At 51.3% G+C, this 21919-nt stretch overlaps 1 protein-coding gene across 1 annotated transcript in view; it reads right to left on the bottom strand.

The window, feature by feature from the left end:
• The window catches only part of LOC142317209 (small glutamine-rich tetratricopeptide repeat-containing protein alpha-like), a 101509-nt gene extending 93425 nt beyond the window's left edge, over positions 1–8084 (bottom strand). Inside the window, exons 1-2 of the mRNA XM_075353304.1 lie at positions 7987–8084; positions 415–550 (exon numbers count right to left, since the gene is read on the bottom strand). Coding sequence (XP_075209419.1) covers positions 415–514 — 100 coding nt within the window. The 5' untranslated portion in view covers positions 515–550; positions 7987–8084. The remainder of the gene's footprint in view (positions 1–414; positions 551–7986) is intronic.
• Positions 8085–21919: the final 13835 nt, after the last annotated feature.

Raw genomic sequence — 21919 nt, 5'->3', positions numbered from 1 at the left:
ACTATACCCCTACACTGCCAGAGAAGCTCCTCCACCTGGTCCTTCACAATTACTATACCCCTACACTGCCAGAGAGGCTCCTCCACCTGGTCCTTCACAATTACTATACCCCTACACTGCCAGAGAGGCTCCTCCACCTGGTCCTTCACAATTACTATACCCCTACACTGCCAGAGAGGCTCCTCCACCTGGTCCTTCACAATTACTATACCCCTACACTGCCAGAGAGGCTCCTCCACCTGGTCCTTCACAATTACTATACCCCTACACTCCCAGAGAGGCTCCTGCTGAAGAGTGTTGCTTTACAGGCATCTGATATTTGTATTTATAAAACAGAAAAAAACAAAAAGACAAGCACCAGAAATCTGTTGAGGAAAATGAAATAACAGACCATGGTAATGACAAATACTACACCTTCCAGGCTCTCTTGGGCGTCAGAGGAAAGTCCACCGTTATGAAGCTGGTCTTGGAGATACTGGATGATGGAAAATGCCAAACGCTTCTTATCTGCCATGGTATATGTTAACTCCTGTCCTCACAAGAGTAGCACCTGTAAACACATGAGGCCAAGTGTTAGGCATTTCACTATGTAGACCAGGGTAATGATATCTGCAGCAAGAAGATCAGTCAAGTTGGGAATCGTATTTCAAAGACCTCTTCCATGATACTAAGCGATGGCTATGACAGCAGCAGAGGAGGCCAGGACTGAGCACGTGAGAACATGCAACCTACACATGCTCAATGGCACAAAAGAGCTGTCCCCAAATCCCAGTGACTTGTGAGATCACGCTAGGCATTCTGGCAGCACTGAATGAAATGGCACTGGAAGTAGAAATAAAAAGCTGAGTAAAGGAAGAGGAGGAATATCACTGGCGATTAGAAAATTGTTTGGTTTTTTCCAAGTGGAGTTGCATGGAATAAAGTTTATACAACCCCTATAATCAGTAAATTAAACAAGTATAACATTATAACTTCCAAGTATAGATATTATTTCTACTCCATGATATAAGCATGAAATGAAAACCTAAAAAGTAAAAAAAAAAAATAAATAAATAAAAAATCCCACACATCAGCATGTTTCTCTGACATGAATCAGAATAAACATTTCCTGTTTTAGGTCAATTAGGAACCAAAATTATTTCTATTTGCCAAATACCAGAATAATGAGAATGTTTTTAGGCAATTTTATTACTTTCTGTAAAGTGAAAAGTTTCCATACACTAAAAGTACTATGCCTTTAACCCATATGGGACAGCCCATATGATGTCAATCTTGGGTGCAATTTCCAGATACCTGAAGGTGCCTTGATCATCTGTACAAACAGTTATACAAAAGTACAGTACGTACAAGATGGGAATGTCCACACATCATAATGCTCAGGAAGGAGACGGGTTCTGTGTACCAAAGATGAACGTGCCTTGGTCAGACATGTGCATATCAACCAAGAACAAAAGACCTTGTGAAGATGCTGGTGGAAGCTGGTAAGGTTCTGTCATTATCCATAGTGAAACAAGTACTGTATCAACATGGGCTGAAAGGCCACTCTGCTAGGAAGAAGCAATTACTCCAAAAGAAACATAAAAAAAAAACAGATTAATGTCTGAAAATGCCCACAGGAACAAAGACCTTCATTTTTTGGAGACATGTCCTGTGGTTTGACTAAACTAAAATTGAACTGTTTGGTTATAATGACCATTGTTACATTTGGAGGAAAAAGGGAGAAGCTTTGAAGCCTAAAACACCATCCCAACTGTGAAACACGGGGATGGCAGCATCATGATGTGGGGTTGCTTTGCTGCAGGAGGGACTGGTGCACTTCACAAAATAGATGGCATCATGAGGAAAGAAGATTATGTGACAATACTGAAGCAACATCTCAAGACATCAGCCAGGAACTTAAAGTTTTGGAGGAAATGAGTCTTCCAAATGGACAATGACCTGAAGCATACTGCCAAGCTGGTTACAAAGTGGCTTAGGCTAAGTTCACACTTCAGTTGTTTTGCATCAGTCACAATCCGTAGCCTTGCGGAATTACGGTATCCTGTAAAATATTTTGCAGGAATCCTGTTTTTCCCCATACGCTTCTATTAGTGACGTATTGTGACTGATGATGCTGTGTTGCATCCGCTGCGTCGCGGTCAGTCGTTTTTTAACTGACCGCCGGGCGGGAGCAACGCAGCCTGTAACGTTTTTTGAGCAGCGCGATCCGTAGGATTTCGCTGCGCATGCACTCTCTGGCTCCCCGCCCCCATAACCAGGATAAACATCGGGTAACCAAGCAATGCGCTTTGGTTAGTTACCCGATATTTACAGTGGTTACGGGTGCAGGGAGCCCGCGCTAAGCTGGTATCCAAGATAAATATCGGGTAACCAAGAAAAAAGTGCTTTGCTTTTAGTTACTCGATATTTACCCTGGATACAGTGTGCAAGAAGGCCGACGCTTCCCCACTCGGCTCCGCCCCCTCCCGCACTCCGCATGTGTACACTCAGACACACACTCACACTCACTTGTCCCCAGCCCTGCAGTCCCCGCGGCACTGACGTCCTCAGCTCCACGGCCCCGCCCCCTCCCGCACTTCGCATGTACACACTCATGTAGACACACACACACACACTCACCTGTCCCCACCCATGCAGACCGCGGCACTGACGTCCTCAGCACCGACCCCTGAACTCCGCCCCTCGAACTCTGCCCCCCACACAACGGAGTCTGACAAAGAAATTCTTTTCTTTGTCACCGTTGTCATCCGTTGTACAACGCATCAGTCACATGCGTCAAGCAATGCATGTGACTGATGCAAAACAACGGACGTGTGAACTTAGCCTTAAGGATAACAAAGTCAATGTTGTAGAGTGGCCATCACAAAACCGATCTCAATCCAATTGAAAATTTTGGGCAAAGTTGAAGGTTGGTGCGAGTAAGGAGACCTCCAAACATGGCTCAGTTATACCAGTTCTGTCAGGAGGAATGGGCCCAAATTCCTACCAACTATTGTGAGAAGCTTGTGGAAGGATATCTAAAACGTTTGACTCAAGTCACAGAGTTTAAGGGCAATGGTACCAAACACTAATTAAATGGATGTAAACTTTTGACGTTGCAGAAAGTAATAAAAATACATTAAAACATTCTCTCATTATTCTGGCATTTGGCAAATATAAATAATTTTGGTTCCCAATTGACCTAAACCGGGAAAGGTTTATTCTGATTTATGTCAGATAGTGAGAAAAACATGCAGATGTGTCTTTTTAGAGAGCAGAGGAAAAACCTGCAGATGTGTCTTTTTAGAGAGCAGAGGAAAAACCTGCAGATGTGTCTTTTTTAGAGAGCGGATGTAAATCTCTGGTTTCAACTGTGCCCCAAGTACCCCATGATATTTTTCTGTACTGTTAAATGTTACAGCAGGGTATGTGCTCATTTCCAATCTTAGGTTTTGCCTGTGAAATTGGCCACAGTGTGGCCATGCTTGTATGTTGTTTTTTTTTATTAACCAAGAAATTAGTCTGCAATCAAGTGAATGAGAACACACTTGTTTCCATTCAAAGGCAGCAACCCACAGCTGGTCCAGCTCCTATGAGAAGTGGAGGCAAATGTACATAGTTGCCTGTGCTACTAGCCAAGGACTGTGGGGTTTTTAGATCACCTTTCTTTTGTCTTGTGGCATCTGTTGACTTTTGCTAGCCTTTTTTTTTTTTTTGCACTCAAGCCATACATTTTGTGAGGAAAAAAAAGGCTCTGTTTTTTTGCCTTTGACATTATTTTTACACTTTTCAGCATAAAAGGTTGCATGCTTCACAAAACACGCACAGGCGTTCAGTAAATCATTTCAGGGGATATAATTGAGCAATTATGTTTTGACTTTTTAAAAAAATGAAAAGATGTGGAAACCCCATACCGTGCCCCCATGACAATCATTCAAAACAAAAAACAGGCAAACAAATAAAGCAGACTAGAAACAGCCCAAATTAAAGGAATAATAGGACAAAGGAAACAAAATTCGGGGGGTTCTCTGGGACCTTGCCTTAGGATCTGATATTCTATGCTCCGGTCTAATGTGAACTAGGGGCTGAAGATGAGTGAAGCTTTGGAGGTTCAGATCGCTGGCAGCAAACAAGCCTACCTCCACAGGCTGCAGCTTGACCCCCAAATCCAGTCTCTGATTGTGAGTCTCCGCCCACATACAGCCAGCCATAAGCAGATCACTTCCAAGGGAGGGTGGACAGGTCTTGTCAAACTTTTATTTGTTGTTGCACACTACATGTGATCACGCTGTTCTTACCCCAATGTGCGCTGTTCACACACTGCACGTGGCTCGCCCAGGGCTGAGCACAGCGATGCACCAGTGTTGTTCACATGTACAGTATTCAATCCTCGAACCTGAACCTTGATTTTTAAATTTGGAGTTCGGTTTGAAAACCAAACCTTTGGTTCACTCATCTCTACCAGGGGCTCCTCTGCCTATTACGTAGCAGTCCGGTAACACAGAACAGCCGCAATTCTGGTGTCAGACCCCACCGACCCGATATTGGTGATCTCTCCTAAGAATGGTTCATCAGTATCTGATCAGTAGGAGCCCCATCAGCCGTTCTATGCTCCGGTCTAATGTAAATCAGGGGCACATCTGCCTATTACGTAGCAGTCGGGTAACACAGAACAGCCCAATTCTGGTGAGCTCTAAGAACAGTTCATCAGTGGCATAACTGGACATAATGCAGACATGTAGAAGCGCATTACCACGAGGGATAGCACCTCAGTTATGTCAACTACACTATGTGGGCGCATCCATCCAAAAACAAGCCCTTCCCCATAAATAAGCTCAGCTTGATTTTTAGGGATTTTTGAAGTAGGCTTTAAGCTTTAAATATAAGCCCTACTCCAAAAATAAGCCCTAGTAAGTCAGCGCCTCCAGGGCTAGGTTATGTCACTAACATCACAGACAAAACCACAGACCTAATGCTAGAGGCGCTGGAATAGTCCTAATGTAGCTCCCAAATCATCCTGTAGCTTCCTCCCCCCATGGCAGAGTAAAATCTGCTCACCTGCTCCGAGTCCCGCCTCCTGAGTAATGCCGCCTGGTTCCTGCCTGCTGGCCACTACAGCGCTATGATGTTTGCTTGGTTGCCGCTCCTGAGTCCTGCCTTCCGAATGTTGCCACCTGGCCGCTACTGCGCTATGGTGTGGGCTTGGCTGCTGCTCCATAGCCCCACCTCCTGCCTCCCGAGTGCCGCCTGTTAGATCCCACCTCCTGGCCGGCTCTGCTCGCTCCCGCAGAAGTAGCCACGTGTGACCACCATTCCCGAGTCCCGCTCCAGGCTCCCACCTTCTGCCCCCTCCCAGCCGCATAGACAAGAAGAGTGCCACTGTCACACAAAGTGTTTTCAGGGTGCCAGTAAGTGTTATCATAAGAGACACTGAGACTGCACCTGAAATTGTGAATGTAAGTTAGGGTTACGGTTACTAACCCTAAAGCTGGCCATACACCTTCAAGGTAAATTGAAGTCTAAACTCTAAAGGGGGCTTTACACGTTGCGACATCGCTAATGCGGAGTCGTTGGGGTCACGGAATTTGTGACGCACATCCGGCCGCATTAGCGATGTTGTTGCGTGTGACACCGATGAGCGATTTTGCATCGTTGCAAAAACGTGCAAAATCGCTCATCAGGGACATGGGGGTCCATTCTCGATTATCGTTACTGCAGCAGTAACGATGTAGTTCGTCATCGCTATGTGTGATGCCGCAGGAACGAGGAACCTCTCCTTACCTGCCTCCTGGCTGCTATGAGGAAGGAAGGAGGTGGGTGGGATGTTCCGGCCGCTCATCTCCGCCCCTCCACTTCTATTGGGCGGCCGGTCAGTGACGTTGCACGGACCGCCCCCTTAGAAAGGAGGCGGTTCGCCGGTCACAGCGACGTCGCCGGGCAGGTAAGTATGTGTGACGGGTCTGCGCGATGTTGTGCGACACAGGCAGCGATTTGCCCATGTCGCGCAACAGATGGGGGTGGGTACCCATGCTAGAGATATCGGGACAGATATCGCAGCGTGTAAAGTAGCCTTAAGGCTAAGTTCACACTTGCGTTGTTTTGCATCAATCACAATGCATCGCCTTGAGGAATTACGGTATCCTGCAAAATATTTTGCAGGAATCCGTTTTTTTCCCACAGGCTTCTATTAGCGACGGATTGTGACTGATGACCCTGCATTGCATCCACCGCGTGTGGATCAGTCATTTACTGATTGGACATAAAGGCAGGAGCAACACTGAATGTAACGTTTTTTGTGTTCGGCGGATCGTTTTTTTTACTGTGAGCATGCGCACAGTAAAAAAACATGATCTACTGTAAATTCAGTTCCAGCAGCAGGCCGGTCACCCGATCGCTCACAGCGGCCGGCCGGTCACCCGATCGCTCACAGCGGCCGGCCGGTCACCCGATCGCTCACAGCGGCCGGCCGGTCACCCGATCGCTCACAGCGGCCGGCCGGTCACCCGATCGCTCACAGCGGCCGGCCGGTCACCCGATCGCTCACAGCGGCCGGCCGGTCACCCGATCGCTCACAGCGGCCGGCCGGTCACCCGATCGCTCACAGCGGCAGGACGGTCACCCGATCGCTCACAGCGGCCGGCCGGTCACCCGATCGCTCACAGCGGCCGGCCGGTCACCCGATCGCTCACAGCGGCCGGCCGGTCACCCGATCGCTCACAGCGGCCGGCCGGTCACCCGATCGCTCACAGCGGCCGGCCGGTCACCCGATCGCTCACAGCGGCCGGCCGGTCACCCGATCGCTCACAGCGGCCGGCCGGTCACCCGATCGCTCACAGCGGCCGGCCGGTCACCCGATCGCTCACAGCGGCCGGCCGGTCACCCGATCGCTCACAGCGGCCGGCCGGTCACCCGATCGCTCACAGCGGCCGGCCGGTCACCCGATCGCTCACAGCGGCCGGCCGGTCACCCGATCGCTCACAGCGGCCGGCCGGTCACCCGATCGCTCACAGCGGCCGGCCGGTCACCCGATCGCTCACAGCGGCCGGCCGGTCACCCGATCGCTCACAGCGGCAGGACGGTCACCCGATCGCTCACAGCGGCCGGCCGGTCACCCGATCGCTCACAGCGGCCGGCCGGTCACCCGATCGCTCACAGCGGCCGGCCGGTCACCCGATCGCTCACAGCGGCCGGCCGGTCACCCGATCGCTCACAGCGGCCGGCCGGTCACCCGATCGCTCACAGCGGCCGGCCGGTCACCCGATCGCTCACACCGGCCGGCCGGTCACCCGATCGCTCACACCGGCCGGCCGGTCACCCGATCGCTCACACCGGCCGGCCGGTCACCCGATCGCTCACACCGGCCGGCCGGTCACCCGATCGCTCACAGCGGCCGGCCGGTCACCCGATCGCTCAGTGGCCGGCCGCCTGTAAAACAAAACAAAAAAAAAACAACAACAACGGATGGTTGTTTTGCAGCATCAGTCACATCAGTTGTGCCACTATCTACAACACATCCATTGTATCAGTCACACAACTGATTGTAACAGATGGAAAACACCACAAGTGTGAACTTAGCCTTAATGTGTCATTGCTGTTCATAGAATAAAAAATAATTAAGCCCCCCCCCCCCAAAAAAAAAAAAATAAGCCTGGCCTTTTTTTGGAAATGAAAATATTATAAGACCCTGTCTTATTTTTGGAAAGTCACCCTATTACATAGCAGCATCGTGGGGGGCATCTCAGCAGCTGCGGCAGGTGGGAGTATTACAGTACACCGCCCCATAGGGTTACTGGCCACAGATCCAGCCCTGCCCAGGATGTTCTACACCTATAGACCCAACCATCTCTAGTGTTCTCTGCTATCAGCCACTTGCTGCAGAACAGCTGATGTGCACAGGATCCCCTGCCTTATGTCATATACAGAAGAGCTCCTCCTCCAGCAGCACGGCCGCCTCCACACACAGCGATAAGCCACTAGGACCCCGGGGTAATTAAAGGCGTCTCTTACCAGCAATACACACATGCGACCACCGTCCCTGGCAGCGGATGCGGAAACAGCTGAAGTGAGCAGCACAGGAAGTGACGTCATCCGCGACTCGCTGTAAAGGAGGCGTGAGTGTTTGTGCGATACAAGGCACACAGCGCCGGCCATATTGTAAGCACAGTGCTACAGATAGCACAGCACAGAGCGACTGTATAGAAACTATAGACGCGCCTCCCCGCACACGTGACCGCTGCTCCCACACTGCACTGCGCGGCCGGTCTGGAGGCTTATCTGACAGACGGAGCACATGGCGCCCACAGGTACCGGTAGAAGCGTCCTGTGTGGGGCGGGCCCCCGGGGATATGGTGGGCGCAGCGGCTGTAGAGCACGGTATTACAGGGATCAGCTGAGGCGGAAATAGCATGTGACCAGTGCTGCCTGTGTAGATACAGTGTGGCCAGTGCTGCCTGTGTAGATACAGTGTGGCCAGTGCTGCCTGTGTAGATACAGTGTGGCCAGTGCTGCCTGTGTAGATACAGTGTGGCCAGTGCTGCCTGTGTAGATACAGTGTGGCCAGTGCTGCCTGTGTAGATACAGTGTGGCCAGTGTAGATACAGTGTGACCAGTGCTGCCTGTGTAGATACAGTGTGGCCAGTGCTGCCTGTGTAGATACAGTGTGGCCAGTGCTGCCTGTGTAGATACAGTGTGGCCTGTGTAGATACAGTGTGACCAGTGCTGCCTGTGTAGATACAGTGTGGCCAGTGCTGCCTGTGTAGATACAGTGTGGCCAGTGCTGCCTGTGTAGATACAGTGTGGCCAGTGCTGCCTGTGTAGATACAGTGTGGCCAGTGCTGCCTGTGTAGATACAGTGTGGCCAGTGCTGCCTGTGTAGATACAGTGTGGCCAGTGCTGCCTGTGTAGATACAGTGTGGCCAGTGCTGCCTGTGTAGATACAGTGTGGCCAGTGCTGCCTGTGTAGATACAGTGTGGCCAGTGCTGCCTGTGTAGATACAGTGTGACCAGTGCTGCCTGTGTAGATACAGTGTGACCAGTGCTGCCTGTGTAGATACAGTGTGACCAGTGCTGCCTGTGTAGATACAGTGTGACCAGTGCTGCCTGTGTAGATACAGTGTGACCAGTGCTGCCTGTGTAGATACAGTGTGGCCAGTGCTGCCTGTGTAGATACAGTGTGGCCAGTGCTGCCTGTGTAGATACAGTGTGGCCTGTGTAGATACAGTGTGACCAGTGCTGCCTGTGTAGATACAGTGTGGCCAGTGCTGCCTGTGTAGATACGTGGCCTGTGTAGATACAGTGTGGCCAGTGCTGCCTGTGTAGATACAGTGTGGCCAGTGCTGCCTGTGTAGATACAGTGTGGCCAGTGCTGCCTGTGTAGATACAGTGTGGCCAGTGCTGCCTGTGTAGATACAGTGTGGCCAGTGCTGCCTGTGTAGATACAGTGTGCCAGTGCTGCCTGTGTAGATACAGTGTGACCAGTGCTGCCTGTGTAGATACAGTGTGACCAGTGCTGCCTGTGTAGATACAGTGTGGACCAGTGCTGCCTGTGTAGATACAGTGTGACCAGTGCTGCCTGTGTAGATACAGTGTGACCAGTGCTGCCTGTGTAGATACAGTGTGACCAGTGCTGCCTGTGTAGATACAGTGTGACCAGTGCTGCCTGTGTAGATACAGTGTGACCAGTGCTGCCTGTGTAGATACCAGTGTGACCAGTGCTGCCTGTGTAGATACAGTGTGGCCAGTGCTGCCTGTGTAGATACAGTGTGGCCAGTGCTGCCTGTGTAGATACAGTGTGGCCAGTGCTGCCTGTGTAGATACAGTGTGGCCAGTGCTGCCTGTGTAGATACAGTGTGGCCAGTGCTGCCTGTGTAGATACAGTGTGGCCAGTGCTGCCTGTGTAGATACAGTGTGGCCAGTGCTGCCTGTGTAGATACAGTGTGGCCAGTGCTGCCTGTGTAGATACAGTGTGGCCAGTGCTGCCTGTGTAGATACAGTGTGGCCAGTGCTGCCTGTGTAGATACAGTGTGGCCAGTGCTGCCTGTGTAGATACAGTGTGGCCAGTGGCTGCCTGTGTAGATACAGTGTGCCAGTGCTGCCTGTGTAGATTACAGTGTGACCAGTGCTGCCTGTGTAGATACAGTGTGACCAGTGCTGCCTGTGTAGATACAGTGTGACCAGTGCTGCTGTGTAGATACAGTGTGACCAGTGCTGCCTGTGTAGATACAGTGTGACCAGTGCTGCCTGTGTAGATACAGTGTGACCAGTGCTGCCTGTGTAGATACAGTGTGACCAGTGCTGCCTGTGTAGATACAGTGTGACCAGTGCTGCCTGTGTAGATACAGTGTGGCCGGGCTGTGGCGGCCAGTGCTGCCTGTGTAGATACAGTGTGACCAGTGCTGCCTGTGTAGATACAGTGTGGCCGGGCTGTGGCGGCCAGTGCTGCCTGTGTAGATACAGTGTGGCCAGTGCTGCCTGTGTAGATACAGTGTGACCAGTGCTGCCTGTGTAGATACAGTGTGACCAGTGCTGCCTGTGTAGCTACAGTGTGACCAGTGCTGCCTGTGTAGATACAGTGTGACCAGTGCTGCCTGTGTAGATACAGTGTGACCAGTGCTGCCTGTGTAGATACAGTGTGACCAGTGCTGCCTGTGTAGATACAGTGTGACCAGTGCTGCCTGTGTAGATACAGTGTGACCAGTGCTGCCTGTGTAGATACAGTGTGACCAGTGCTGCCTGTGTAGATACAGTGTGACCAGTGCTGCCTGTGTAGATACAGTGTGACCAGTGCTGCCTGTGTAGATACAGTGTGACCAGTGCTGCCTGTGTAGATACAGTGTGACCAGTGCTGCCTGTGTAGATACAGTGTGACCAGTGCTGCCTGTGTAGATACAGTGTGGCCAGTGCTGCCTGTGTAGATACAGTGTGGCCAGTGCTGCCTGTGTAGATACAGTGTGGCCTGTGTAGATACAGTGTGACCAGTGTGGCCTGTGTAGATACAGTGTGGCCAGTGCTGCCTGTGTAGATACAGTGTGGCCAGTGCTGCCTGTGTAGATACAGTGTGGCCAGTGCTGCCTGTGTAGATACAGTGTGGCCAGTGCTGCCTGTGTAGATACAGTGTGGCCAGTGCTGCCTGTGTAGATACAGTGTGGCCAGTGCTGCCTGTGTAGATACAGTGTGGCCAGTGCTGCCTGTGTAGATACAGTGTGGCCAGTGCTGCCTGTGTAGATACAGTGTGACCAGTGCTGCCTGTGTAGATACAGTGTGACCAGTGCTGCCTGTGTAGATACAGTGTGACCAGTGCTGCCTGTGTAGATACAGTGTGACCAGTGCTGCCTGTGTAGATACAGTGTGACCAGTGCTGCCTGTGTAGATACAGTGTGACCAGTGCTGCCTGTGTAGATAGTGTGACCAGTGCTGCCTGTGTAGATACAGTGTGACCAGTGCTGCCTGTGTAGATACAGTGTGGCCAGTGCTGCCTGTGTAGATACAGTGTGACCAGTGCTGCCTGTGTAGATACAGTGTGGCCAGTGCTGCCTGTGTAGATACAGTGTGGCCAGTGCTGCCTGTGTAGATACAGTGTGGCCAGTGCTGCCTGTGTAGATACAGTGTGGCCAGTGCTGCCTGTGTAGATACAGTGTGGCCAGTGCTGCCTGTGTAGATACAGTGTGGCCAGTGCTGCCTGTGTAGATACAGTGTGACCAGTGCTGCCTGTGTAGATACAGTGTGACCAGTGCTGCCTGTGTAGATACAGTGTGACCAGTGCTGCCTGTGTAGATACAGTGTGACCAGTGCTGCCTGTGTAGATACAGTGTGGCCGGGCTGTGGCGGCCAGTGCTGCCTGTGTAGATACAGTGTGACCAGTGCTGCCTGTGTAGATACAGTGTGGCCGGGCTGTGGCGGCCAGTGCTGCCTGTGTAGATACAGTGTGACCAGTGCTGCCTGTGTAGATACAGTGTGACCAGTGCTGCCTGTGTAGATACAGTGTGGCCGGGCTGTGGCGGCCAGTGCTGCCTGTGTAGATACAGTGTGACCAGTGCTGCCTGTGTAGATACAGTGTGGCCAGTGCTGCCTGTGTAGATACAGTGTGGCCGGGCTGTGGTGGCCTGTGCTGCCTGTGTAGATACAGTGTGACCAGTGCTGCCTGTGTAGATACAGTGTGACCTGTGCTGCCTGTGTAGATACAGTGTGTCCAGTGCTGCCTGTGTAGATACAGTGTGGCCGGGCTGTGGCGGCCAGTGCTGCCTGTGTAGATACAGTGTGGCCGGGCTGTGGCGGCCAGTGCTGCCTGTGTAGATACAGTGTGACCAGTGCTGCCTGTGTAGATACAGTGTGGCCGGGCTGTGGCGGCCAGTGCTGCCTGTGTAGATACAGTGTGACCTGTGCTGCCTGTGTAGATACAGTGTGACCAATGCTGCCTGTGTAGATACAGTGTGACCAATGCTGCCTGTGTAGATACAGTGTGACCAGTGCTGCCTGTGTAGATACAGTGTGGCCGGGCTGTGGCGGCCAGTGCTGCCTGTGTAGATACAGTGTGGCCGGGCTGTGGCGGCCAGTGCTGCCTGTGTAGATACAGTGTGACCAGTGCTGCCTGTGTAGATACAGTGTGGCCGGGCTGTGGCGGCCAGTGCTGCCTGTGTAGATACAGTGTGACCTGTGCTGCCTGTGTAGATACAGTGTGGCCAGTGCTGCCTGTGTAGATACAGTGTGGCCGGGCTGTGGAGGCCAGTGCTGCCTGTGTAGATACAGTGTGACCAGTGCTGCCTGTGTAGATACAGTGTGACCAGTGCTGCCTGTGTAGATACAGTGTGACCAGTGCTGCCTGTGTAGATACAGTGTGACCAGTGCTGCCTGTGTAGATACAGTGTGACCAGTGCTGCCTGTGTAGATACAGTGTGACCAGTGCTGCCTGTGTAGATACAGTGTGACCAGTGCTGCCTGTGTAGATACAGTGTGACCAGTGCTGCCTGTGTAGATACAGTGTGACCAGTGCTGCCTGTGTAGATACAGTGTGACCAGTGCTGCCTGTGTAGATACAGTGTGACCAGTGCTGCCTGTGTAGATACAGTGTGACCAGTGCTGCCTGTGTAGATACAGTGTGACCAGTGCTGCCTGTGTAGATACAGTGTGACCAGTGCTGCCTGTGTAGATACAGTGTGACCAGTGCTGCCTGTGTAGATACAGTGTGGCCAGTGCTGCCTGTGTAGATACAGTGTGGCCAGTGCTGCCTGTGTAGATACAGTGTGGCCAGTGCTGCCTGTGTAGATACAGTGTGACCAGTGCTGCCTGTGTAGATACTGAGTGGACGGGCTCGGGCTGTGGAGGCCAGTGCTGCCTGTGTAGATACTGTGTGGACGGGCTCGGGCTGTGGAGGCCAGTGCTGCCTGTGTAGATACTGTGTGGACGGGCTCTGGCTGTGGCGGCCAGTGCTGCCTGTGTAGATACTGAGTGGACGGGCTCTGGCTGTGGCGGCCAGTGCTGCCTGTGTAGATACTGAGTGGACGGGCTGTGGCGGCCAGTGCTGCCTGTGTAGATACTGAGTGGACGGGCTGTGGCGGCCAGTGCTGCCTGTGTAGATACTGTGTGGACGGGCTCTGGCTGTGGCGGCCAGTGCTGCCTGTGTAGATACTGTGTGGACGGGCTCTGGCTGTGGCGGCCAGTGCTGCCTGTGTAGATACTGTGTGGACGGGCTCTGGCTGTGGCGGCCAGTGCTGCCTGTGTAGATACTGTGTGGACGGGCTCTGGCTGTGGCGGCCAGTGCTGCCTGTGTAGATACTGTGTGGACGGGCTCTGGCTGTGGTGGCCAGTGCTGCCTGTGTAGATACAGTGTGGCCGGGCTGTGGCGGCCAGTGCTGCCTGTGTAGATACTGTGTGGACGGGCTCTGGCTGTGGCGGCCAGTGCTGCCTGTGTAGATACAGTGTGGCCGGGCTGTGGCGGCCAGTGCTGCCTGTGTAGATACTGTGTGGACGGGCTCTGGCTGTGGCGGCCAGTGCTGCCTGTGTAGATACTGTGTGGACGGGCTCTGGCTGTGGCGGCCAGTGCTGCCTGTGTAGATACTGAGTGGACGGGCTCTGGCTGTGGCGGCCAGTGCTGCCTGTGTAGATACTGTGTGGACGGGCTCTGGCTGTGGCGGCCAGTGCTGCCTGTGTAGATACTGTGTGGACGGGCTCTGGCTGTGGCGGCCAGTGCTGCCTGTGTAGATACAGTGTGGCCGGGCTGTGGCGGCCAGTGCTGCCTGTGTAGATACTGTGTGGACGGGCTCTGGCTGTGGCGGCCAGTGCTGCCTGTGTAGATACTGTGTGGACGGGCTATGGCGGCCAGTGCTGCCTGTGTAGATACTGAGTGGACGGGCTATGGCTGTGGCGGCCAGTGCTGCCTGTGTAGATACTGAGTGGACGGGCTATGGCTGTGGCGGCCAGTGCTGCCTGTGTAGATACTGTGTGGACGGGCTATGGCGGCCAGTGCTGCCTGTGTAGATACTGAGTGGACGGGCTATGGCTGTGGCGGCCAGTGCTGCCTGTGTAGATACTGAGTGGACGGGCTCTGGCTGTGGCGGCCAGTGCTGCCTGTGTAGATACTGAGTGGACGGGCTCTGGCTGTGGCGGCCAGTGCTGCCTGTGTAGATACTGTGTGGACGGGCTCTGGCTGTGGCGGCCAGTGCTGCCTGTGTAGATACTGTGTGGACGGGCTCTGGCTGTGGCGGCCAGTGCTGCCTGTGTAGATACTGAGTGGACGGGCTGTGGCGGCCAGTGCTGCCTGTGTAGATACTGAGTGGACGGGCTTTGTAGCCTTTCTTTTTTTCTTCATGGAACCTTATTAATATTCAGCACTGAGAGGTCATTGTTTCTTTGAACTTAAAGGGAGCCTGTCAGGTGCAGTATGCACAGGAGCAGGAGCAGTTCTGGGGGGATATTGCTAATCCTTGCCTAACCGTCCCTGTATACACTAGCATAGATAGAGAGATCTTTACAATAAGATTACTAAAGATCTTTTTTCTTATGCTAATTAGCACAGGGGAATAGTCATAAGGGTGTTACTTCCCCTGACTAGTCCGTCCTCTTAGCATGTTATCCCGCCCACAGGGGTGTACTAACATGCTATTCAGTGCAGCGTCACGAGCAGTGATGCAGGTACCGGTGTTCGCGGTGAATGCGCTGCTGAATGCATGGCACTTCCGGTCATGCGCACTATGAAGCCGGGTGTACACGTCCTGTCTTCAGAGAGGTCTCCTGTGCATGACTAGAAGTGCGGGACATTCAGAAGCATAAGCACAGGTATCAGCGCGGGAGAAAAAGATCACACACAACAGAGGCGCACATCAAACCGTGATAACAAGAAAGAATCTCTATAATTTTATTGAATCCATAGAAAACACAATAAAATCAATTAAGAACAAGGATTCTGAAACCCGACCTCTGCAGATGTATACAAAGCTGTGCCTGACAATCAATAGAGGCCAGTATAGAAAAATGGTACAATATAAATACACAATTATCATCATGAGGTACTGCACATAGCTAGATAAGGTAACAATAATGGCCTGTATATCCACACACCCAGGAGGAGATGGTAAATATATCGGTATGTACAAAGCCTTAGTGCATATGATATGTATCACACAATAATAAGAAATATCATAATGCATGGTCATAACCAGAATGCTACTGGAAACTAACCGCAGCAATATATAGAACCGTAAGAGAAAAGGATTTCTTATAGTTACCTCATGGGCAAATGAATGGTATATCACAGTATTAGACTAGAGCCAATGCATAATAGTGCCCTGTGAACACGGTGTAATGAACATGAGTATCTCAATGGGACTTGTGCTACCATGACTGTGTCTGTGTACACAGAAGTGACTTAACCCTCAAACAATAAGGAAATTCCTGTACCTGCCGCTATAAGGGTACTTTCACACTTGCGTCAATTTCCTTCCGTCACAATCCGCCCTCTTGAAAAACAGCAGAATCCGTTAACAAATTCCGCTGTTTCTCAGACTTGCATGGATGACGGATTGTGCCAAAAGTACCTGCGTTGCTTCCGCTGGGCGACGCTGCGTTGCTTCCGCCGGGCATAAGGAACGCAGCATGTAACGTTTTTTGAGCAGCGGAATCCTTTCGTTTTTCACTGCGCATGCTCCTCTTTTTTTTTTTTATCACAAACTTTATTTTGTCTCTCGGTGGCCGAACGATCGGCTTGTGAGGGCGGCCCAACGATCGGCTTGTGAGGGCGGCCCAACGATCGGCTTGTGAGGGCGGCCCAACGATCGGCTTGTGAGGGCGGCCCAACGATCGGCTTGTGAGGGCGGCCCAACGATCGGCTTGTGAGGGCGGCCCAACGATCGGCTTGTGAGGGCGGCCCAACGATCGGCTTGTGAGGGCGGCCCAACGATCGGCTTGTGAGGGCGGCCCAACGATCGGCTTGTGAGGGCGGCCCAACGATCGGCTTGTGAGGGCGCTCAGGCGAGCAGCCGGCTTGTGAGGGCGCTCAGGCAAGCGTTCACAATAGTCTGCCGCCGGTAAAACTGTAAAGGAAAGAAACTTTCCATTGTTTTGTATGATCCGTTGCATTCGTCACCCAATGCAATGCAATGGATGCCGTTCAACGCAAGTGTGAAACTAGCCTAAGAATAAACTTGAGATTAAAAATATCAAGAGGAAGCAGATAGAGATTTGTCCCAAAATAGAAACCACATAATTATCAACCGGCCCGGTATATGAATTATAAGATGATTGCAGCTGTCAGAGGTAAGCAGGAAGCCATGCATGTAAAAGTGGAGGACTGGAAGAGAGTGGTGTGCCGCAGTCAGGAGCAATGAAGGAAGCAAGATTTGCTAAAGGAGGTCATGGAAAACCCCACACACTACACTGCTTAGCAGCTTCGTCAGGAAGTGATCCATGTGAACATTATGTATGTGTGTGTATGTCCCACCGGTGATCAGAGTAAACACAGGTGTGTGGGAGCCAGAAGAGACGTTCATATGAGTCCGGGAACGCTAGTATACATAATGGATGAACAATACCCTTGAACCATATGCGTCATTATAGCGAGCCCACAACTGACCAGGATGCGTACAAGTGTAGAGAGGCAAGAGGCGACACACATCATATTCACGTGTGTGGAAGTGCGAATAGGCCGATACCCACAATAGGGGGGCCACGTCATTGGTGTATTGCGCGTACGCGATTCCAACATTACAGCGTATGCGCAAATTCACGATCAGAGCAACTGCGCAATAACAGATAAACAAGGCTCCGTCAAAGCACATATATATATATATATAATGCAAATGAGGAAGCCAAGAAACACAAACATACACGTTGCTGGTTTACTGCGCATGCATGATTGTGCCATTATGGCAAGCGTGCAGATTTAAAGTCAGTTACTATATGATTGAGAATGATCTTGCACATGTAATTACATTAAAGGTGTGAAGGCACAAATATACCATCAGAGCAACTGCAATTACAGAGAATCAGTAGGTTATATTTAGAGTATATATAGTAATCACATGTGTGAATCCACGTACAAATCACGTGCGTTTAAACTACATGAAGGATTTAAGGAATATGCATATCAAGGAACTAAGGTAGACTGCCGAGACCCACCCACCGGTTCCCCCTCCCCACTGCGCAATGAAGGAGACCATACATGGAATATCTTTCTTTTGTTCTTTATTGAAGGTATCCACGTAACACCATTCAATTTTGATATAAAAAGGGGGTTGCTTGATATTTTGGCCACAGCTTTTACCACAGGCACAAATCCGCCTTAAACCTGAGGGAGGAGGCCCGATGCCTACGGCCGTCCGTGGCAGGTTGGCTTTCACCAAATCCCTCTTGCACCGGCCACGGAGTAGCGAAGGCCCACGCCTGAGCTGCGACCCCCACACAGGGCCCTCATGGCCCGCTCAACCCCGTCCTGGATGTCTGACAGGAAAATATCCAGACCTATGTCATTGAGGCTAAAACCATCCTCTAGCACCAATCTGCTGATCTCTGATTCCAGCAACTCATGTCCCAGCACTATCCCTCTTCCTGACGCTATAAATTTGGCGATCTGCATATTGACATGCCGCCTTGACCTTTCCACAGCCGCTATGTTCCTTGCCCCTATCCAGCTTAATCTTGGTAATATACTGGACCATACCACTACTACGTTGCTGAAGAAGCCGCTAAACCTATCCAGGTCTGCTTGCATGACCGCTAGCAGTTCCTGGATCCTCACATTTACCAGGTCGTTCCACCCGCGTGGATGACTAGCACTACTGGGCCCGTGGCTATCCTTGCTATGTTCACTACCTCGGGCAGGACCTGTGTCCAGGCCATGCCCCGATCTCCTCTCCAATGGAACTTGAGGTGATGAAATCCCAGCTCGCTTCCACCTGGTCTCGACTCGGCCCGCCGTGCTGCCCAGAATATGTGTGAGTGACCTAGGATCCAAATGCTAGGTCTCGCCGGATCTAGGAAGAAAAGATGTTAGCAACTGTACTCAGCATATTTATCATAGTGTCAGCGTCCATCATTGTATTAGTGTTGTCATAGCTTTTGGTGGCGGAACTACGGGACTGAATGGTTAGCAATGATTAGTTATCTGAGGGATGTGGAAAGATGTAGTGACTGCCGAGGCTGGTTTGAGGTTAAAACTTGTGGTAAAATTTGGTGGTTGGCAGGGATCGGGGGGTTAAATTAGATCTGGCCTAATATAGCGGAAGAAACGGTCTGATTTCCAACGCCCTATCCGCTTTATCTCCTCGTTCGAGAAGCCGGCCCTTGCTGCCTCGGTTGCTGCGCCTATGCGGAAGGAGTGTGTGCTATAATCCCCTGGCTGTAAGCCCAGGTTGGAAAGTGACGTTTTTAGCAAGGCTGAAAACTGCGTTGCCGTGAGCGGGGATCCATCCGCGTGCTCTAAAAAGAATTTGTTGGGAACCCGAGACTCTAAGTAACACTGCAAGATAAGGATGGGACAGAGGGGGCCGGGAAACGGGAAAATGGGGAACCAAACTCCTCTACCGAGCTGATCTGTTTTAGAGCGCCTTATGCGAACTCGTACTCCACCATTGCAAATTATAATGTCGTCGTGGAGCAGACCCCCGGGACGAGCTGATGATCTGCTGACTAATTCACTGACTCGCAAAGCCCCAAAGAATGCAAGCAAGAAGGCAGCCGAGAACAAGCGGACCTCGCTGTCATTGGCACAAACGTCGCCTAGCTGGTTTATTACTTATTTATTGCCTGAGAGGATGGCAAATGAAATGGGCCTTCTGCTTTCAGTGCATTGACGCTTCCGCTTCCAGCCTTTAACGGCCTGCGTAAACAGGAAGGCCTTGGTGACATCAGGCCATCCACGAACCCGGAAGTGAAAGGCTATGCCTGCGAGCCGCTGCTGCGCTACTGTACCCGACACGCCATTACTATGCAAATGCGCTATATACCGAGCAACGAAGTTGCTGAGAAAATAAGCAGACACCTGGCTAGGCAGCGGATGTGCTATATTTAACCATTCGTTACAAGCCTTACCGTACGAACGCCACGTAGATGGAGCTAGAGATGCCTGGACCAAAGGCATCAGCTGTCCTCGGGGACCGTCCAAAGGAACTGTGGACAGTTCTGGCCAATGCTGTCCGCTTCCGGATGTAATACATGAAACTTCTGAAATTCAAAACGTGATAAGGCATCAGCTATAGTGTTATCGAACCCTGGCACGTGACGGGCCCTGAACCAGATGTTATGCTCGAGGCACTTGAGGACTAAATAGCGCAGTAAGCTGATCACTGGCGGGGAGGAAGATGCCAGGTGGTTAATGGCGTGGACGACACTTATGTTGTCGGTCCAGAAGCAGATTCGTTTGTTCGCTAGCTGTTCTGCCCAAAGATCCGTAGCTACAATTATAGGGAACAGCTCGAGTAAAGTGAGGTTTTTTGTCCAACCTGACAAGTGCCATTTTTGGGGCCAGCGACTAGCGCACCACTTGGGACCAAGGAAAACTCCGAATCCGGTGGACCCGGCAGCATCCGAAAATAGAGATATGTCAGAGCTGGAAACCTCCTGTTCCTGGAAACACGTGCGTCCATTGTAAGTAGCTAGAAAAGACCTCCATACACGTAGGTCCTCCCGTAGGGCGCTGGTGATGCGAATTCTGTTGTGGGGGGCAGCTATGCCCCTAGTGGCCAGGCAAAGTCTCCGGGAAAAGATCCTTCCCATGGGCATGACTCTACAGGCGAAGGCGAGCAAGCCTAATAGAGATTGCATTTGCGCCAGGGTTACCTTACGAACCGCACAGAACCCGTCAATGAGCGATGTTGTTTTTTGGACCTTTTCCAGTGGTAACCGAAACATCATCTTAATTGAGTCTATTTCGATTCCCAAAAAGGAAAGGCAGGTCACAGGGCCAACTGTTTTTTTCGTCCGACAGCGGAACCCCGAACTTGTCCGCTAATGCCTGGAATGAATTTAACGCAATAGCGCATGTTTCCGAGTTGGCGGGGCCAACGAACAGGAAATCATCTAGATAATGGGTGACTGATTTGTTCTTTACCACGTCCTTAACCACCCATTCTAGGAAGGTGCTGAAGAGCTCGAAGTGAGAGCAGGATATGGAGCAACCCATGGGAAGGCACATGTCATAAAAGAATTTTTTGTTGAAATAGCACCCTAGCAGGTGGTGACAATCAGGGTGCACTGGTAGCAGGCGAAAGGCGGACGCTATGTCTGATTTAGCCATTAATGCTCCTTGCCCTGCTTTTGCGTACAAGTCCGACTGCTTTGTCAAAAGACACGTAGGACACTGCTGAGTCCTCTGTGGGGATGCCGTCATTTACTGACCTCCCCGCCGGGAAGGATAAGTGATGTATGAGGCGAAATTCACCCTTTTCTTTCTTAGGCACTACACCTAGGGGTGAAATGCGAAGGTTTGGGAATGGTAAGTTAGTGAATGGGCCTGCTACGCGGCCTAGTGCCACTTCCTTGAGTAATTTGTTTTCCAGGACCTATGGGAGGTCCCGGGCAGGTTTCAGGTTGGGGGCGAAGGTTGGTTCTGAGGAGAAGTTAAAGGGGATAAAGAAACCGTGGGTTGGGCAGCTGGAGATGGTGCCTCTGAGTGTGTCGGGACCTGAGCTCACTGCGATTATTACTAAGCCCTGTTTGAGTTCTGGAATACTCGTCGCTGGTGGGACCGGATTGAACTGTCTTCAGGCGGGACATGTGCCAGAACGCTGCTGCGGTGCCATGATCACTTTCATGCGATCTTGAATTATCCTGCATCTTGCGATCCAAAAGGGGACTTTACTCCGGGTTTGCAGTATTTGGCAACGCACTTAAGTTCAGGATGCTGAATTCTGTCTTTAAAGCTATATTAAGGTTTTTTGGGGTCACCATACATGATAGTCACTTATAATTTGGGATTGCCTGCAAATTCTCCTTCCATTTCCTTTCCATTCCTATCTCTTCTTCCCCCCTCTCAGTCTCACTTACTTGTCTAATCCCTCGGCCCCTTTATCTCAGCCTCATACCCATCCTTGCTATTCTATTCCTATCTACCTCTAAGTCTTCTTTGCTATTTTCTCCAACTTCCCTCTTCAACCTTCATCTCTCTTCTTCAGTTTCCACCCAGTATGCCCTCCGTTACCTCTCTTCTTCTTATATTTCTATATTCCCTCCTCCTCACACTCTCTCTTCTTCCGCCCATCTTAATTTCTTTCCTCTTTCTTCTCTTCCCTTGCCCCTTTCTCTCTTCCTTGCCCCCCCCCCCCTTTTTTTTTTTTTTTTTTTTTCCCTTCTCTCCTTTCTCTTCTCTCTTCTCTTTCTCTTTTTCCATATTTTTATGCCTACTTACTCTGGGTTCTCTTACCCAGGGCTGTGGAGTCGGTAAGCCAAACCTTCGACTCCGACTCCGACTCCTCAAATTCTCTTGCACCGACTCCGACTCCGGCTCCGACTCCGA

The sequence above is a fragment of the Anomaloglossus baeobatrachus genome, chromosome 1 (genome assembly GCF_048569485.1).
Source record: "Anomaloglossus baeobatrachus isolate aAnoBae1 chromosome 1, aAnoBae1.hap1, whole genome shotgun sequence".
In the NCBI taxonomy this organism is placed as follows: domain Eukaryota; kingdom Metazoa; phylum Chordata; class Amphibia; order Anura; family Aromobatidae; genus Anomaloglossus; species Anomaloglossus baeobatrachus.
Note: the sequence above shows the minus strand (reverse complement) of the source record. Positions and strands in the feature narration are given on the sequence as shown.